Genomic DNA, 20,947 nt, shown 5'->3' with positions numbered 1-20,947 from the left:
GAGGATGATGTATGGAGAAATGCATCCTTCTCCTCTTTCCACACCTCCCCCATTTCTTCTGCATTTTCTTTAAAGAACTCTGGGGATTTTATGGCTCTATGTAGTAGAGCAGTTCCAGAAGTGGGAAGAAAAATCTGACAAGCTCAAAAAGGAAGGTAATTGCCATGTTGAGTCATTCATGGGCTGCAAAACAATAGCAAAGATTCAAAATGTTAAACTTAATAGGAACTATAGGAAATGGCATCTGTACATGCCAGTTCTAGTTTATTGGGTTGTAAATGTAAAAGGAGACACTGGGAGAAAGGGAGAGCTACCAATCTCTCTTCAACATCAGCTGTGATATTAGAACTTTTTAAGAACAGAAGGTTATAAAGGTGTGTGTGCACTTCTTAATTACCCATCTTTTGAGCAATGAGGTCAGTGATTTGGTATTTTGTTGTTCCCATTGTGCTGTATAATAGAAATATGTAGCGTTCAGTGGCAAGGGATTCAGGAGCTGCTGCTTGTACTCCCATCTTTATCTTCTGCTTTTTCCATACTGAAAGAGAAAACGTAGAATCAAGGTGTAACACATCAAAAATCTGTGTGGCTTCCCTATGAACTGGACTCCATAAAAAAAAAAAAAAAAAAAAAAAAAATCCTGTGCCTAAATGGAAAAGCATCAGTGGTATTGTTCTGGTTTGCTTTTTTATATGGGTTTAAAGCCTTGGCTGTCTCTTTGCCTGTTGATGCAAGTTTTCTGAAGGAGGTGTTGAAATCCATGTGCAGGCAACAGCTTGTGAGGGGGCAAGGCTTTACTGTCACTTTAAACCCAGTATCAAGTTCAGTTCTTGGGATAAACAGAGGTTGTCATCTTCCAGAGTTACCAGTCCCCTATGGTTTTCTGGCAATAAATCCACTTTGGACAAAAAGCCAGGGCAATCTGTGCTTCCATGAGAGACAGAAGATTTAAGTTCAGCTCCAGAGCCTGGATGTAGAAACAAAAGAAAAATATTATTGACTAATATACTGAAAGTCAAATAGATTATTTTTTTTTTACTTAAATGGATTCTAAGTATTTCTCAAATGAGACAAAATCTGTCTTAATTTTTTTTCTTCTCTTTCTACTGTCTGTAAATTGTGTGACCTCCTGTGTGCGTGTGTGAATGAAATGCATTTCCTATATCTTGTCTGTTGTTTTGTTATCTGTTGCTTGGTTGGGTTAAGGTATCCATGTCCCTCTGTGCCTTTGTTGCTTATGTTGTCATTCCTGCATGCATTGATTATGCATGTTGGCTGTTATACTGTCTTGGTTTCGGCTGGGATAGAGTTAATTTTCTTTCTAGTAGCTGGTATAGTGTTATGTTCTGGGTTCAGTATGAGAAAAATGTTGATAACGCTGATGTTTTCAGTTGTTGCTGAGTAATGTTTAGACTAAAGTCAAGGATTTTTTTTCAGCTTCTCATGCCCAGCCAGCAAGAAGGCTGGAGGGGCACAAGAAGTTGGGAGGGGACACAGCCAGGGCAGCTGACCCAAACTGGCCAAAGGGGTATTCCATACCATGTGATGTCATGTCCCGTATATAAACTGGGGGGAGTTGGCCTGGAGGGATCGCTGCTTGGGATCTAGCTGGGCATCGGTCAGCGGGTGGTGAGCAATTGCATTGTGCATCACTTGTTTTGTATATTCCAATCCTTTTTATTATTATTACTGTCATTGTACTATTGTTGTTATTATCATTACTAGTTTCTTCCTTTCTGTTCTATTAAACTGTTCTTATCTCAACCCATGAGTTTTACCTATTTTTTCCTGATTCTCTCTCCCATCCCACTGGGTGGTGGGGAGTGAGTGAGTGGCTGCATGGTGCTTAGTTGCTGGCTGGGGTTAAATCGTGACAGATACCAGTTGCTTTTATTTATTTTAAGTGATGTGACCCTGGTTTATCTGCTTTTATACTAGCCTGTTGTTTATTGGGTTTGCTTTTTTTGGTTTGTTTTGTTATTTATTTTTTGCTAACAAAGTTGAGTTGACTAAAGCTGACCTGCAAGGTAGAGAAGATTCTTCTTCCCCATTACTGGTTTGAACTGAAACATGCTTTTATGTAACATTTGGTGCCTTTTACTGGATGCAGTCACACCTCTGAGACAAGAACAGAATGACAAACCCTAGGCCCTCTGGAGGGTATATCTGGGTTGAAGAAGGAGACTTGGCAAACAATGGAGGTGTTTTTGTTGATGTGGGGGGCTTGACTGTATCAATCTCTGAATATCCATAAAGCACAGGTTGATTTTCTGAAATGCCTAATGGTTGTTCAGGCAAATTGCTGCTGTGTATAGAGGCACAGGAGGCCCTCAGAGCTTTACAAAACAAAAAGCTGACTTGATTTCTTCAGTATTGATCTTAAGAAGTGAGACCAGAAGGTAAAAGCTATTTTTTTAACCTAGACTTTAAAAAAAAAACCCACAAACCCCACAGAAATAACTTTCTGGAATTTCAGTTTAAAAAAAAACCAACAAACAAAAAAACCCCAACAACACAAAACAAAAAACAAACAAAACCCCAAACCCAACGTATTATCTACAAATTCCCTTAGTAGTTAGATGGCATTTTACAAGCCGTAATTGATCAAACATGAGTGGTCATGCCTGATCCTGTTGTATCTACCAATTTTTGTACCTTTTATAGGTCTTTTTTAGAACCTTTTACTGGATAGCTTCTGACTTTTTACAAAGCGGTTAGGACTCTTTGATGATGTTGATCCTCACGTGAAATTCTTACTGGCATCTTTTATTACTATGGCCTGCTAAGTAAAAAGGGATGAATCAATGACGTTCGAGGTTGCCAAAAGGTTGAGGACTATGTGGATGGTGTTCAAATACTAAAGATACTTGAGTGAAAGCCATTAAAGAGACTGAGAGTAGCTTCAGTAGAAAAGTGGGGGAAAATTGGGAGAAACCAATGATGATGGCTCAAAGAAGAGAGGTCAGATAGTAATTGAGAACATGCCGCTTTAATTACAGAGAGATGATGGGGTAAAGAGTGCTGACAGAAAACCAGTTTGATGAAGGCTAGTTCTTAGGAGATGTATAATGAAGGAAGGTTTAATGGAACAACTAGATACAAATACCCTATTTCCCTGGGACATAAGTGAGGAAACCTGCTTATTAGAAACTAATAGGACTTTGATATTAGTACAACTGGAGAGATGTTTTCCATGGTGTTGAAAGTCTATCCCTTTAAACATGATAGTGAAAGTATACTTTCCAACTCATCTAGAGAGACTGCAATATAAAGTACAGATTAATTTGTTCCTGAATGTTGTGGAAGTTTAAGAAAATGCTCCTCCTTTTTAATGGAAAGGGAGAGAATGGTCTCGGGTATAGGGGGAAATCGGAGGCATTGAACAATATGTCTCTCTTTAACAGTCCTGAAGCCACAGGTGATATCTGTTATGGTATCAGCTTAATCACCTTGAAATTTTGTGTCTAAGCCACTGGTTTAGTCTAAGGTTTTGTTGTAGGAGAAAACATGTAGAGTGTTCCTGTTTCACTCTCTGAGATAGACAAGACTTCCCAACATTTTACATATTACTGGAATTAAGTTTCTGTGGCTTTAATCATGTGCTTAATAAATTTCTTTTCTATTCACCATGTTTTCTGTGAAAACCTGGTGACGTTGCTGACCTGAACTAATGCAATAGATGAAATTTTCAAATTAAAATATTCCTGTTCCGTATTCCAGGTGTGGGCAGGTAGCAATTACCTTTGCTTCAGAATATCAGCTCTGTTTTTAGGTAGGGTTTGGCATTCTATGGCTCAGTAGAAAAGGATAAAAATATCTATGGAGGAACCAAGAAGATTTTAATGGGTAAACAGTTTATCACTATAACAGTTGTTAATAGACAGAAGCATATTAGGAGGCACCCTCTTACCCAACAGATAAAGATACTGGCAGCCTGAGATAATTTTAGCCATTGAATGTATATGAAACACTGAATCTGAAAGATTTGACAGCCTGGAGGTAGACAGAAGTTAGTGTGATGTATTGTGCTCTATGCATGTGGAGCATCTGACTGTGACCATGTTTTGTTGGCATCTCTGGCCTATTCCCAACTAAAAAATTGACGTTCTCTGTCTTACAGAGATTAAGGATTTAGAGAGTATTAGATGCGGCCTCTAGGGGATTTCTGAAGTTTATGTAAATGAAAGTGGTAAAGGATGACATTTGAAAGAATAGGAAGGATATGTGGGCTGGGACTGATGTGGGGAGAAAAAGCATCCTGGAAGTACACTGAGGTGTAAATAACTTGAGGATTAAGGTGTTCTGTGCCATGCATTCAAACTGTGGCAGGTAATTTGGGACGTGGACTTGTGTTAGATGTCAGCAAGTACCCTGTCTCTCTGGCTGCAGCCGCTGTTGTTCTCTCTAGTCACTTGTGTGTCCATCAGAATTCAAAATACGTGCCGAGGAGTTCCTGCTTAACTCTTGATGTCCATCGAAGTGGATGCAGTATGAAGAAGAGGTCCCAGAACAAACAGATTTGTTTGATTTGGTTTTTCCAGAGCCCTCAGAACCTAAATGCTTGTCACAGCTGTGAAGATTATTCCAGCTCAAGCTCATATTTTTACAGCGGTCTTAACCCTATAGGAATATTTGCCCTTCAGATGGAGACACCTGATCACATTGAAGCCTAAGGAGTAACTTTTGTCTTGAGTACATGATGTGGATTATTGGCTTTTCAGGAAATCAGCTTTTGCTAAATAGGTTTGGCTATTTCAGAATAGACGATGAGGCCTGGTACTTTTGTACTGCTGTGACTTGTAGCGGGGAAAGGTGTTTTTCCAATTGACTATATTTTTCTTTGTCACATACAGCCCCTTCAGTTTTTCCTTTCTGCTTTCAGTTTTTGTGTCTGAATGTCTGGATGCTGTTTGCTTTCTCTACTTCATTTGCATCTCCCTGTCCCTTGTCTCATCTCGGGTCCAGCCATACTCCCTTTTATGCAGTTGACTTTTTGTTGTATCGTTGGCTTTTTTTTTTTTGTTCTTCCCTCACCAGCATATGTATGAGCACTTTGCTCAAGACCTTTTAGGTTGCTTAGAGATGGAGAGTGGCAGGGTGACAAGAAGGAGGAAGATAGGTATATGCCAGGTTCCATGGAGGGGGAAAAAAACCCTACCACCTTGTAGATCCATCCTCTGTGGTTTGCCATTGCTGCTGATTCCCTTCTCCTTTCACCTTGAGATAAATGTGCTTCCTATGGGAGACTTGCATATTTGTTGTTTTAGCTAGTCCCAGTCCCTAAAATTTTTAGACCAGCCGCATGTTTAAAACAGAAGGACTTGGTATCATAACTGACATCAGGTGAATGAAGAGTTCAGGTTCTGTTGAGGCACTGTAATAAACAGCTGTATTTTCAGAGGACTGCAGAATGCTGGCTTTTGAGTTACTTCTGACAATGGGTAACTTTTTAAATATGGAACCTGCCAGATGTCTAACCTTATTTAGGCGATGAAAGGGATGATGAGTTCTTAACAAAATCTGGAACTGAGAGAGCTCATAGAGCTGGCCTTGCAATCCTTGAAAATCCCTTTTTGTTTTTTTGGTTCTAGTTTGCTAAGTTCAAGTTACTCTGTGATATTCCTGCTTTCTACTACCTGTGACTCAAAATACAGGATCTAACTTTCTGAATCGTGAACTGAACCTTGACTGTACTTTAGTTTCTTACATTTGTGCAAAGTGTCAACATGCCACCATTGGTGTTTGACAGTTACAGCATATGAGATATGGTCCATCCAGTGAAATGATGGTTCCATGAGATTCAGTCTCAATTTTGGTCACACTTTACTCAGAAAAAATATTCTTTTCCACATTATTCTAAAATTGGAAAACTTAGCTGGATTAACTTCATTTTCTCCTTAACCTGCACTAAGAGTAAATCCTGGAATAGTGCATATGGTTTCCATGACCTGACACCTCTCTGAGCTGTACTGGGCCTGCACATTGAATTAAAAAAAGCAGACTATTGCTGGTTATGAAAGAGGAGTGCTGACAGAAGTAGATTGTAGATTTATCATAGGTATAAATTGCCCATCATAACATCTGACTGGTAGTGGTAGAGATATTTTAGTGCTTGATGGCATTTGCAATTTAGGAACTATAGGACAAAAGAAGCACCTTATTCTGCAAAGACAGTAAAGATGTCTTGCATGTGTTACTTTCCTACCTCTTCTTTACCTCTTTGAAGGTACAAGAAAAAAAGATGGGAGCATTTAGGGAGATGGAGATTGAAAATGGACCCATGGTGCCATTGAACCTTGCCTGTTGCAGATCTTCAGCTTACTGAGAAAATAATGTTAACACAAATGGTAGATTCTTTTCAATAGGAGTGAATTTTTGATGTGTGAAGGAAGGTGTTATGTGCAAGACCAAGAATGGTTTGCTTAGCTTAATGCTTATCACCAGTTATGATTAAAGCACGAGGCAGTTGTGTTATAATCCTGCAGCTGTTGTACAAAGAAACTGATTCCTTGTGTAACTTGTAATAATGATAAACACAATACTGTCTTTTATTCCTAAAGTTCCTTTCTCTGCAAAGAGCTTTCAAATGACACAGCAGGAATGACTTCTCTTGCCAGTGAAACGTGCCCAACCTGTGGGATGAAACGTGGCAGTTTTAGCAAGGTGCAGCAGCAGAATTCAAATTTTTTTAGTTTTAGGGCAAAGACAAACCTCCCATACAGCTGAAATTGGAGGAAAGAGCAAGACAAAGTAGTTTTTCCAAGCAGAATATGGATAAGAGATCTGGCTACTGTACTCTTCTAAGGTGATTTTCTTCAACTACTTAGTGGTAAAGCTAATAAACCATACATCTAGCTGGGTGACTTGGAAGAAAAGTGTAAATACTGGACTTCTTCCCAGGGAGGGAGACCCAACAAGATCTCAGATCCTGTAAATCCTCAGATACTGAGCTGTTCCAGTAAAAATTAGAGATGCAGAAATAAAGATCAAATGGACATTGTTGAAGAATTCTGCTTTGCCATCTCATATTCCTAAGGAGCTGCCTCTGTTGGTAGGCTTAGTCTGGACAGGAGGAGACAGAGCAAGTCACACTTCTGCTAGTGGGGATGCTTTTCTGCACTGGGGACTTCTCCACTTTTATTCTGTATGTACTACCTACTCACTCCCCTTCCCACTGTGCATGTGGCATGTAGAAGACAATGTGCCAAGCCCAGCTACAGACAGACAACAAAACCAAGGCCTTTGAATAAAAACGTGCTCAACAGAAATAGCAAGTGTTGTCAGTGTGTTGGAAATTTAAGGGGAAAATTAAAGTCAGCATGCATATTTTATTAATTAAAAGCATAGTGTGATTTATCAGATGTATCTCAGATTATTACATGAAGACTAGTTCTGAAACTTTGCTTTTACTGTGGCTGCTGTAAGTGTTGCCAAAGGAATGAGGTTAAAAGTAGACCTGAACTCTGATGACATTGGTAATTTAGAACCAGTTCTACTGCCGTATATGTAAATTGTTTGTTGTCTTTTCTTTCCTTGTTCGTTAACACTAAAGGGCATGTGCGTGGTAACACAATCTTCATGTTTTATAAGCCTTCCTGTGCTTCTGTCGCTTTTCTCCCTAATCCTAATCCCCTGTGACATCCCTGTTAGTTGCTCTGAACAAAACTCTGTTGCCACAGATGGAGGATTATGACATCAGGCAAGGGCTGTAAACAGCAGGAGTAGATGAACTCTTGAAGATGCTTTTACCATGCAAATGGCCTGTAGTACTAAGGACTGAGGTAAAGCATAATACCCAGCGTCTATGCTGTGCTGTCACAACTGACTCTGAAGATGCAGATCAGGCTTTGAGCTTCCTTGTGGTATTGTCAGGCTTTCAAAATTCCTCATCATTGTGTTGTTGTTTTTTTTCTTTTCTTTTTTTTTTTTTCCTCTGGCTGCTTTGAAAGTATTGTTTCCATCTTCACAGTTGGTTTCTGTAAAACACAATTCAGAAACCACAATACTGGTCATGAATTCAAGTGCTTTGGCTCTCTGGACTCTCTCACTACAAGCACTTCAAGCCACAGGTACTAGGCCTCATGCAGTCTTATTCCTTGAGTAGAGTACTGGTCCTTTCTCTTGTGGCACCTAGACAAAGGATATCCCTGTTAGATGATGCCTGTTGTCAAGTCCAGTTTCTCATTAAAGTGCTCTTAGAAGACTAAAGGAAGAGAGGAGAAATATTGTCATTGAAAATTATGTTCTGCTTTCCTTCTATGTAATGGTGTTTACAGTTGATGCTGTAGCAAGTTTGCATAGTCATAATTGCTTTCTGTTTTCTTTTTTAAATATAACTTGCTTTTTTATACCTCTAGCAGTATTGGCATTCATATTTAGTGTTAGAGGTTAGATAATAGTGTAGTAAGGTACAGGAGAGGTATCGGTTCCTTATCCCTTATCCTTGGATAACTCAGACATTTTAGGCAAAATGACAGTTAACGTTCTATTTGAAATTGTTAAATGTCATCCCTTCTTTTGCTGGGCCAGACTAAGTCTGAAGCAAGTCTCAGACCCCCAACCTGATGCATGTGTATCTATATAGTTATATCCATGTCTTTTATGAGTGTAAAGGCAGGAGGGAAGTGTGTACATACATGTGCCTACGAGCCCACCCTGTAAAGTTTGTCAGCACTGTTTGTAGTTCTAGAAGTGATCTGTTGTCTCACTGGCACAGCATGAAGTTCACTGGGATTTGTACAGCTGCAAATGAGAGTCAGGTGGGTGGGAAGAAGAGGCGGAGGGGAGGAGAAAAGTGTTGAAAAATGCTGCTCAACTTTCATTCAGTATGGTAACACATGGTTTTATTGCTGTGGCTGCTGCCACTGCCTCTTTTCAATAGGTGACTTTTCTTTCAGTGATTTCAGTGATTTTGTTGTCTGCTTTTGTTATCCACACTTATGTTTCTACCTAGAGGTTTTGGGTTTGGGGTTTTTTTTTGTTTGTTTTTTTTTTTTTAACAACATAACAGATTGTGGAAGAAGCTCAGGTTTTTGTTAATGTTCAGTTAAACTCTCTGCCTACTGGGAGTCACATAGTCCTTCTCATTGCAGGAGAGATGTAAAGAAACACAAATAGCTAAAAAGCTACTGAAATTCACCCATTCTGTTCTTGCAGTGGAGAAAGATGATCTGGTGGGAAGAGCAGGAACGCTGCACCAAAGCTGTAAGGGTCCGTTCCTGGCTTGGTCTTTGAATTGTTGGGAGGATCATGGCATGATGTGGGTTCTGCAAAGGCTTGTAAATGTAGAAGTGCTCAGATGCACAATCTGAATATCGAAGATGCTGTATAACTATGGGACTCGGTGAAATCACTGTGGGTGGTGTCAGATGGCGGTTGAGAGGTTTCATTTTGGGTTAAAATAATTGAAAATGCTGTCTCCACTTTGGCGTGTCCTATCTCATCTATGAAGTACAGATGATGGTTCTGATGTGATGAAGAGTAGGATGAGCCTCATGGACTTGTTGTTGCTAACAAAGACTGACAGAAGATGCTGGGATGGGTAGAACAGTTGTTGCTTTATCTTTATGCTGTTGTCCTAGACTGGAAGTGGTTAACAAACTGGTCTCAGGCAGGCTAGCCAGTAGATCCTCTACTCTGTTATCTACTCTATTTCTTTTGTTTCTTTTTCTTTTCCAACAAGTGCAGGATATAGGATGGTAGGCATGTCAAGTATAGTTCTACATTTTATTTGAAGTACTGCACAACAGGAGCAGCATACCTTTGTCTAGAATGCTGAAGATAAAGTACTTTCCCAGGAAGCAACTTCTGAATTCATGTTCTTATAATCTATGGCTTGCAGCTTCACGTCTGCTCTCAGGTGATGCTGTCATCCAGCTACCTTCTTGTGGATGACATACTAGCTGTCATTCAGAGTCCTTCTGATCTGAAGATCGCTTTTTTGCCTGTTGCAAGGCTCATCTGAGTAGGATAGCAACTGTTAGCTCCAAATCACAGAACAATGAAAGGCTGTTCTGTTAGTAGTAGCTGCTTCCATCTCTGCTTCCCCCAAAGGCTGTGGAAACCAGTCCAGAATAGAGACATGTTGTGGACTAATGTCATGCCTTTCTGGGGACTTCATTGACATATATCCAGAGGAACCTATGTAATGGGACTGGTCAGAGTCTTTGGGGTTTTTTTGTTCGTTTGGGTTTTTTTTTCTTAACATATAAAGCAAAGTTGTAGCCAAATGAGGCTTCAAAACTTCAGTTTGAATCTACATATCAGTGTTCTTTGGGTAGGATGAAGCATTGTTCATGGGCCTGTTTCTTAGCCTTCATTTCTACAAGGGGATCAAACTTCCAGGGAAGCACAGCAACATGGCAGTGTTTGTTATCCTTGCATCACACCTTATTTTACAGTAAATTTTTTTGAGCAAGCACCAAACATGAGTTGGGCCTGCCTAAGAGGGAGTATGTTGCTCTTCACTCTTCCTCTTTGCTCTGTGTTACAGTTTGCTGTTTTGTTGTGGAGTGTACAATTGTCTTTGTGCTCTTTTTACCTGAGTTTCTTGCATGTCCAAGAATCAAGAAGTGTTTGGTTAGTGCTTTATCCTGATAGTAATGGTAATGATGAATTGGAGCTTTTGTGGACTTGACTAAAATGATTTTCTCAGCTTTGTTTCACCCTTTTCTTGTAATATCTTCTTCAGGACCAAGCACTACCTGCCAGGAAGATTCCTGTGCGAATCAGGGCATCTGTAATCAGCAATGGGAAGGCTTCACCTGTGATTGCTCCATGACTTCATATTCTGGGAGCCAGTGTAATGACCGTAAGTAGGCTTTTCCATTGGATTGGTGAGCTGTGAGTTCTGATGGATGGGAGCACAGAGAACATGTGATTAGTTTTACTTTCAATTGAAATACAACTTTCCCAGTGTCAAAGCCAAACTTTGTTTTCTGGAAGGTTTCTTTGAAGCATACAGCAGGTTAGATACAGCAGGTTATATTTTTTTCTTTTTCCTTGTTAAAACAAAAATAGGCAATTTGGTATGTGGGGTTTTTTTTTTCTTCTTTTCAAAAGCTAACTCAACTAGACCAATGATGCCAGTTGATGTTAATGGAATTCCTGGTTTAGAGAAACCAGGAATGACTTTTATATATTGTGTGTAATATTTACATAGGTAAAAAAAGGGTAGGTTTTGGGTACTGAATTACGCTTTGAGGTAACGCTTTTCATTCAAACCTTGATGCCAAAGGCATGGAATCCACGTAAAACTGCTGAGCAGTGTTCTGGATTGTCTTCTGAATTACTAGCTGTATGCTAAGATGAAAAATTGGGTACTGTTTGCTAGAACGCTCAGTTAAAACCAGGTGGTCAATTAAACATACAGCAATAGTGTTGTGCTTCTTGGCATATTGATTTGCTTCATCTCAAAACATTGGATGTTCTTCTTGGCTGATTACTATTAAGATCTCTGATGAAATAATTGAACAAAACCCTGAAGCCTTCCTTTGGGGGGAAGATAATCAGCTTTCAGACATTCCCTCTATTCATCCTGATATGGCCTTTGCTTCTGCCTGGAGGGAGCAGATCAGTTCAGCTCTACTCTCTCTCCACGTCTATTATTTAAGGTGACAGTTAGTCCCCTTCTTCCTCCTTGCTTCGAGGCAGGGAACAAGGGAGCCCATTGTAAGTAAAACAGTAGGCTTCAATAATTTGGTTCCTTGTGCGTGTAAATTTTAAGACCAGAAAAGGGTCTTATAGTCTGCTCTGATCCCTTGCATCTCACAAGCTGCTGCTCTTCATTAAGGGTATTTGTGGTAGACTTTATTAATTGTACCAGCAAGGTCCACACAACATTAGTGCCACAGCACTATCATATCTGCAACCCTTCTCCTAGAAGTTTGAGATGTGGCTGAATTGACAGCACATATGACAAGCTGTTTAACACGCGGTGACAGTCTGTTTCTGCTGAAGGCCAAACAGCCTGCTTTTCTGAGTCATTGATAAAATGTGGTGTTATCTGTGTTGGTCTCCCCTTTCTCCCAGCATAGTTCTCCCAAACAGGTATTGGAAAGGCCCATCAGCATTCGTATTTTGATAGGGACTGTATAAGAAGAGTACTACAGACACAGATTTACTGGCTTTAACGCCACGTCGTGGTTTGGGGTTGTTTTAGAATCCAGAATGACTCCTTTGGGTCCAGAGGAAACATTTCATATTGGAGCCACAAGATTTGGCTCCGATTTTCTGCATCCTTGTTTTGGTTTGCTTTTGTCAATTGGACACTCAGTTTCCCATTCTCGCACTACTACTTCAATCATTCAGTTTAGACTTGCTAAGCATAGCACATTATAAACCTGTTGTATAAAAGAAATGTTACTTTAAATCCTGTTGGGCTACATTTCAGTACATGTTCAGGAAATCTCTAAGAGATTATTGATACTGTCTGTTTTGTTTCTAATGTGCTGGGCTTCACAGCTCCCGAACGTCACAGTGCCCTTGTTATGCTGTTGCTAATGTCTTAGAGCAGGCACTGAAGTGTCAGGAAGCCAGGTTCCTGTGTCTGTAATTGTGGATTCCTTGCTGCTTTTTAGAACTGGCAGCTGGAAACCATGCAGAGCAGAGATGGGGGTTTGATATGAGTGGGGGTGATGTGGGCAATGTAGTAGCCAGCCTCCCAGTGTCAGGCCTGGCTGGTGACTTAGAAATGCTCACAGGAGGATGTGCATTTCAAAATGGTCTGGAAAGGTAAGTCATGTGGACTCCTGGAACACAACAAGACTTCAGCCAGGATCTTCAAAAAGTGCGTATAACATCATCTTGTGTTGGTGGTGGTTTTTTTGTTTGGGTTTTGGTTTTTGTTTTTTTGTTTGTTTTTTTTTTTTAAGTCTTTGCCATGTATCAGGACATTTAAGACATAGTTCTACTCCTGGTTGCCTGATGAAGTTATAAAGCGTTGCAGGCTGTGGAGAGGGAGAAGGCTTCCTTCCTGTTCCTCTCTGTTAGATGTGGTTGCTATTATACCTGAGTCTAATGGAAGTACAGACACTTGTAAGTTAATTGAATTAAATGTTCTTTAGACTGGATTTTAGTGCAAGTACAGGCAGGGGGAGATAACTTCTGTGTAACCTGAAGCCTTGCTATTATTTAGAAATGCATCAGGCTTTTTGGTAGAACTTTTTTCTGTGACAGGAGTCTAATTCTATTAATTTAATAGATGGCTATTTCTATTTTATAAGCGAATTGTGGTCTCCCACTGATGTAAATATAGAAGTCAATACAAGAGGTCTAGATTTACACAATGGAAATGGTAGCAAAAGGAGGACTTGCTGAATGTATTTTGTCTTTCTATTTCTGTTAATCAACTCAAGTGTCTACACTGGAAAATTTGTCTTTCCATGTATTTGATGCAGAATATTTCTGTGCCTCTGAGATAGAAAAATGGCATGTCTGGTATTCTCTTCAATTATTCGTGATGATCTCTTTAGATCATCCCCAATTAAGTATTGGCAAGTGTGATTTGTTATTTGCTAGTGTAAACTTTGCAGAGTCATTCAGTGTTAGGGATACTCAAGAAAGCTTGGTGCACCAATACATTTTTGTTTAGTTACAGCTATCTCCATGGTGTGATTCAGACGCCCAGCTGGGAGAGGGACTGTATTACCTCTCCCTTGGTATTTTGTGTTTTTCACCATCTGGGTCAATTTTTGTCAGATGTCATGACCTCCCTTTAATGTCAATGCCAGCATGCTCAGCTTGATTTACTTACAGAAACCCTCTTCATTGTTCATGTTTAGTTATCACCCATTCATTTCTAATGTGCCCAGCTTATCACTTACTGAGTCAGAGAGCAAGAGGTTGCTAGTGTGTAGAAAATAAATCTGCATAGACTTCATTAGTCATGCATGGCTAAACCAGTCAGCTGTTTAAATATCAGCACACTTAGGGATTTGCCTTTCATACTGCAGAGGCATCTACCCTACATGAAGCAAGAGCCACCTCTGATTTATCTTGAGTGAATCATACTTCATTACAGCAGGTCAGGCACCCTGCCTACTTCTTACTTCCCTCCTCATGCTTTGCCCTTGCTTACTCGGTGTTGTTTTACATACCCTCTACTACAACTAGTGTTTTCTAGCTGATGGCTCACTTTCAGTTCCTACCCTAAGCCTTTGTCTTCTGTCTCTGAATGACCTTATCCTCTGAGAATTGGGATAAGAGGAGGGAAATGTAACTGTGTACTTTAGTACATGTTGTAATTTGTACCATTGTGGTTTGGGTTGTGAACCCTGCTTTTACCCTTCTTATCACTGTTTACTTTCATTTGTGCTGCAGCTCCAAGAACTGTAACACCTTCAGGGCAAGGATCTAGTGCTACTTCTTATTAAAGCACCATGCACTTTTCTGATGCTTAGTAATAACCCACTACATAATTGCTTTAGCACTTGAGTGGTTTAAGAATGTATTTTGCCTTTCTTTGTACTGAAAGGCATTTCCCCTCCCTTGAGTAACAGCTGTAAAACATCATAGAATCTATGATTCTATATCAGGCTGCAGATCAAGAGCTTGCTTGCCCCATGTTCCCTTTGGGATTCATCCAGGATGGGTAGTGTTGTCAACATCGGGGGAAGAATTTGTCTGTCCCTGTTTTGGGTGAGAAAGAGGGAATTTGAGTGACAGGTGCTTTTTGGAATTGCTTCTTCTGCACCTTTCAACTTCTCAAGGTGCCCTGACAGAAAAGTGTTTCCTTTTTTTCAGTTGTGAAAGCTAGCCAACTTTATCCTTTTGTAATCCCCAAAATGTAGCTAGGTCTCTAGTGAGTAATTTAATTACAATTGCTTCAACAGCTTGGCAGAAGGAGCATTTAGGATGAGAGCTGCAATCAGTCACTGATATCTGTGCACACCTGGCTGCTGTCAGCACATAAGCTATGGTCCAGCTGTGCTACAGACTTCAATAGGAGAGAGACTTTTTACAGGTGGCAGTGATTACAGCTTCTGTTATCAACCTTTGAGCAGTTCAAGCAGTTTGCTTAATTCTCTTCCTGACACTGCTCAGCAGCTATGTCGTTTTCATAAACATGTCACAGAAGGCTCTTGCCATGATTTTGTTCCTTGTGATCTCTGCTCTCTTTGACAGTTTTTTTTTACGTGATACTTTTTGGTAGTCATGGCAATAGTTATCACTTTTCATGTTATAAGTAGCTGAGTGAGTGGTGCTGTGTTCTGGGTATTTTGCCCCATGAAAGAGCTGGCCTCTGAAATGGTTCCTTCAGTAATGGCACACCCAGGGTGTGATCTCTGATAAGACATTGATGTAAGTTGACAGCCGTAACAGAAATGTGGTACAGCAAAATAGGAGTGTCTGTTCTGTCACCCCAAGCTCCATTTGCCAATGATGATCTCTAACTACATCTTTCCACTAAATGTAAGTTAATAAATTAAGTGTTCTAAATTGTCAGGTGTAACAAGGATTTGATTAATTTTAAATGTAGCTTTTTCCTTGTAATACCCCGCACATGTATTGCCTCAGTTGTATTGCCTAAATACTCTAGGTGAATATCACACCAGCTATGGTTTCATCAGTATGAGGTATTTTGGGTGCCACATGGTATGCAGATGGTACCTGTACTTTTGCAGAGAAGGGAAAAACCCTTGTAAAAGCCTGTTAATCTTGCAGCTGTTGCTGTTGATCTGCAACAGGATATGCCAGTCACCAATCCAGGTGAAAGCACAGCTGGCTTTGATTGTTGTCTCCATACCCCTATGAATCTGCCATAACTGGCACTACAGATTATGAAAATGTGATTCCCATGTTGGGCCTAATGTCCTGGATGGAAGCTCTGGCTTGCAATAATCTTTAGTCCATTTTTTGCCCCAACTGGGTTTTGTGTGCTCTCCCATCTTTGCAGTACCCAACTGAGTGAGACATCAGTGCTTTTAAGCCATTGCTTAAAGTCTGATGCATGATAGGTAGAGTGTAATGGTGTTAATGAGATGGGGTAAGGTTCACGTAGTGCTTTCCCAGACAGCATGGAGTTTTCTGTTGTAGTACACACTGTATTGCCTTCTTATTCCTGTAGCGTCCTCAAGATGATTGTTTATTTTCCAGGCTGACTACATAGAAAACAGCTTGCAAAGAGGAGCCTGCATTAATGGGTGAGAACAGATACATGGAGATTGAAGTTGCTCTTTGTATTTTATGGACTAGACTTTGCAGTAACACTTATTTATAAATACAAAATAATTTCTTTGATTTCAATGAGGTAACTCAAGATTTATGCCAGTATTGGTAGATCAAAATCTGGTGTGTGACTCTGAATCCACATATCAAATACACCTAATTATTTTGTACTTAAGATTTATATAGGGTTTTTTATACCTTAGACTGAAAGCTAGCTTTAAGATTAGTCACTAGCAGGGACAAATGTATGTCATGAAATATTTACATGGTGCAGGTAGCTGAGAGAATGCCAACATGGAGATGGATGCAGGCAGTGCTAGAATTTTTAAATTTTTTTTTCTTCTTGGTGGCTTTTGAACCTTCAAGCCTGGGGCTACATAAGGGAGGAGGCTGGGGTGAGCAGGGAGAGAGAGAGACATCTTGTATACTTACCCTGTTTTTTGCAATGGAAATTATTAACAGAAAAACAATGGCAGGAGGACTCAGAGGTCCTGAAGGAGAATCTTGTTCACTATCCAGGCTGCCTAATGTACTAATTATTGCCTGTCATTGGAAGAAGGCTACCTATTGATCTCCAGTGGAGTTTAGCTGTATATAGGGACATATCTTTATTATGTTGCGATCTTGTTACCCAGGAGCTAGTATAGTAATCTCAGTTGTGGAACACTGGGGATTAGATGCAAAACCTTAATTACAGTTATCTTAATAATGATCCCCAAGGGGCAGATTGAAACCAGCTGCTTGGGTACCTGTGAATCAAGCTTTGCGGGGGTGAAGATTTTTTGGTGGATTTGATTTATCTTTGTGGAGGTGCTTCACTTCATACTGACATCTGAGGCCTGTGCAAACACTGGAGTGGAGCCTGGGATTTTGGTTGCCTTTTGCTGTCCTTAGAGATGCTGGGCCACAAAGGAATTTCTCTGATTGTGGAACAAAATAGGCTTTTCAGTAAAAAACCCAAGAATAATCAAATAACATTAATTCTGTTGAGGTGTAAGTGTTAACTGAAACCCCAGTTAGCTAATGGGTGTCCACAGAAGAAAAAGCTTCCAAATCTGTGAATGTTAGTTCATTTCAAACTCTTGGTTACATGCAGAACTGGTGAAAATTCTTCTTGGGTAGTAGTTTAATCAGTGAAAACTGCACATTTAGGGCAAGCCAAACTTTGCATATTTCAGTCAAAATTTTAAAATAGTGCTGAACAGAAAAAAATGAAGGAGGAATAAAAAAGTGGGATGTGGTTGATTTCATCATTTTCAAAACCAAGTTCAGGATTCATTGGCTGCATCCAAATGATTAATTTATCTTGAAAATTAGCAGAGATTGCTTAAAAACCTGAGAAAGAAGACAACTAATCTTAATTTCAAAGTGTTGACTAAGTTAGTTCATCCTCCTCTGTCTAGAGGTTATGATTTAGTCAGTCACTCTGCTGCGACTCTCTGAGGCTCTTCCCAGACTTCTGTGTCGGCGGTGAGCAGTGTGGGATTGTGGTGGCCTCCCTGGCCTGGGAGATGCCTTTCAGGATGTTTCCGTTGCCAGCAGGGTGCTCGAGAGGGTGATCTTGAGTAGGATGGGGAAAGAGTAGAAAATTACTCCTTCCCTAGGAAAGCAGAGTTGTCTGGTCTTTGTAGTGTGCTTTTGTTCAAATGCCTCTAGCCTTAACCTGAGAGTAATTGTGCTTGTGTCCATTGAGTAACTGTCTCGGATAACATAACTGATCTCTAGACCAGAGTGTCTTGGCTAGGCTCTGGCTTTAATAATACACCTGCCAAATATAAGTAATTTTTTCTTCCAGAGAGACTCTGGCATGTTGATTTTGAAGGAAGTGTAGTTGGAGTTCTATTCTTCCTCTTGTCTCTGGTCTGAAACCTAATTGCAGTGCTTGGCCACAGCAAAGCTGGTGTCAGGTTTGCTGGCTTCCCCTAACTGTCATATTTCTTTTCTTTCTTTTTTTTTCTTTTTCTTTTTTTTTTCAGATTGCACTAAGTGACCTTCTGTCTGTTTTATTTCTGCCCCGCTGATCTCAGGCAAATGATGAAGATAGATAGCAATATCACAAGCCATCCATCATACAGTTTGTAGGTCCCTTAGAAGCATCTGTGTCTTTAGTAGTTTATCTGTCAGATATTTCATAATTGAACACCACAAAATGCTGAAGAGAGGGCTAATATTGGTATTTCTTTTTACTACTGGAGACTTTGGCAGTCAGGTGTCTTTCACTTGGAAATACAGACTGTCATGAGAAGTGCCTGTGCACCAGAGTTTAAATTATGGATCCAAGGCAACTGCACGTTACAGAAGGCAGCACTACCGCTGACATCAGCAAAGACTCATTTTTCTGCTTTGCTGTTGTAACGCTGGATTGTTTGTATTACCAGTGAAGAATGAACTGAGCAGACTGGGCTTTCAAGCCCTTGCTCTGTGTGAATGAGCAGAAGTTCTCAGAAGCGGTGACTGTGAATCTGACTGGTGGCAAATGGTTGTAGGCGTTCCAGGTATGTGATATGGGGCAAGAGAAAAATCTGGTCAAGGGAGTGTGTGTGTGTGTATGTGTGTGTGAGAGAGATACTGGTATTGATCTTGAGGTCAGTGGGCATGTTTGACTCCAGAGAACATGCAAAGTTACCCAATGGGGCATGATGTTGATCTCGTAACAGTACTGTCAGCTGTGATATGTGGTAGATGAGTTGCCATACATAGATACCTGAAATACCAGTTTGAAGTATTGATGAGTTGCACACATTTGCATGAGGTGTTACACCAGGTAGGACACCATGCTAATCCTATATGCTTAAGTTTAGGGTTAGCCTGGATTTCTCCACATGATGCTGTGGCATGGAGAACATCCTGAGAATTCATCTTGTTATCGTTACTTGAATGCTGAGAACTGAGGTCAGAAGAATTTTCTGTGCTTCCTGTTGTTTGAACACAAATCGTAGTTCAGTGTTTGTACTGGCAGTAAAAAAAAACACCCCCCCCCCCAAACCAAAACAAATAAAAAAAAACCCCCAAACCAAGCCCAAAACCCAACAAAAAAACCCAGCCTTTTTTCTCTATTGTTTGCACTTGTTACCAGTGATGAGTCTACTCAGCATTTGTCCCAGCTAGAAAAGGCTGGAGGCTTAAATCCCTTACCCCATCCTGCTGTAATAGTTACTTCTGATGGACACTTTGGACATGAATTTTTGCTTTGTCTCAAGGGAAGCATCCTCACAGAGATCCCCACTTGGTTGTGGAATTGCTACTGATGGCTCATGTGTATGGAAGATTGATAGATCAAGTCATTTAAACTTAATTTAGGCACACCAGAGAATATGCTTAGCCCAAATATCGCACTTCAGAGACCTGTACTAAACACATTGTGGGAGTTATTCAAAATGCATAGACAGTATATCATAATGCTTCCTGTTTTAAACAAATTTCATCCTGGAGACCAGGATGAAATAAGAATAAACTTTCAAGTATTTGCTAAAGTGGAGCTAGGTACAGCACAATACTTGAGATGGAACAGAAAGTAAAAAGAACTACATCCTCCTTTGCAGACCCCTGTGCATTTGCCCACCTCCTTTAGAAGCCAGGACACTTTAACACTTTCTGTTGCAGAGATGAATTTCTAACTGAGTTCAGTCAATGAAGTAGAAACTAACCAGGTTTTCATACTTTTAGTGGTGCCACGATGTTCTTATTTATGACCAGTAAGATGTGAACCATCTGAGTAACTTAAGTTGCTCACTGTCAGACACTCTGTAAGCATATCTCATTGTTTGGGAGCAAATACTGGAAAGGGTGGAGTAGCTGCCTTTCTGAGTTTCCTCCAACTCCTTCTTATAATGGAAAAGGACTTTTTTCTTTTTCAGTACTGAATAGATGGAAGTATAGGTCTTTAGTCCTGGCAAGTTTAGTATTTGAAGACTTGTTTTCTTTGCCCACCTTACGCACAGGAGATTCAGACTTGCAAGAAAAGGGTGTTGCTCACAGCTGCGCTAGGCCTGCTGGCAAATAGCATTCAGTACAGATGGTTGTCTGCCCACACTCTATTTATGAAGAGGCCTCCAGTGTTTATGTTAACAGTGATGAGTTTGAGAGATAAAAATAGGGAGTTGTTTGTTGTTCATTTGTTCTTTATAGATCTGCAGTGAACTTTTTTTATAAAGCACAAATTCGATAGAGAGATTTGTTAACCTGCTAGAAGAGCAGGCTGTCAAAAAGCCAAGATGCAGATGTCTGAAGTGCTGAAATACTTATTCCTTGTTTCTTATACTACTTCCCTTCACTCCACGAGATGGTGCTGTGTTCCCACAGACCCCAGGCATCCTTTGCTTGGCTTTTCCTAGGCCCTTGGTGGGTGTTTGGAATACAAAAACCTGAAATGAAGTTAGAAAGAATCTCTATCTCTCCAGTTGCCTTTTTCTCCTCTCCAAATTAATCTCAAAGAGATTTTCCAAAATCACCTAAGGCTTTGTATAGTCCTCTGCAGTTTATGTCTTCCTCAGTGTTTACTGAGTTCTGTGGCTTTGCCATGACTCAAGAGAGCTTAGGAAGCCCTCTGGAGGCTACTTCAACATGCCGTAGTTTCAGAGCAGCCATTCTAAGTAGCAAACAGTAGAGCTGAGACTGTGTCTTGTTGTCTGTGGTCATTCCTTGCTGATAGCCTGCTAAGTCATGAAGATCTTTGCATGTTGCAGGGGTCTGCCTAGTTCCACATTTATTTATTTAGGTCTTGTGCAAAATGTTCCAGGGCTTCAGCCCTGGAAACTTAAATTATCTGATCATGTCACTT

The 20,947-nt window shown here is 40.2% G+C and overlaps 1 protein-coding gene across 32 annotated transcripts in view; it reads left to right on the top strand.

Annotated features, from left to right (window-relative positions):
• NRXN3 (neurexin 3) overlaps positions 1 to 20,947 on the top strand; it is a 1,027,863-nt gene that overhangs the window by 469,176 nt on the left and 537,740 nt on the right. For all 32 annotated transcript variants that reach the window (XR_011324711.1, XR_011324710.1, XM_069783753.1 and 29 more), the window contains one exon: positions 10,691 to 10,810. Coding sequence is in view for 30 of the 32 variants with exons in the window: in XM_069783753.1 (XP_069639854.1) it covers positions 10,691 to 10,810 (120 nt within the window). In the remaining 2 variants the exon portion in view is untranslated. The remainder of the gene's footprint in view (positions 1 to 10,690; positions 10,811 to 20,947) is intronic.

This window comes from Haliaeetus albicilla, chromosome 5, assembly GCF_947461875.1.
Source record: "Haliaeetus albicilla chromosome 5, bHalAlb1.1, whole genome shotgun sequence".
Classification (NCBI taxonomy): Eukaryota; Metazoa; Chordata; class Aves; order Accipitriformes; family Accipitridae; genus Haliaeetus; species Haliaeetus albicilla.
The sequence above is the reverse complement of the archived record's forward strand: the minus strand, read 5'-3'. Positions and strand labels throughout refer to the sequence as shown.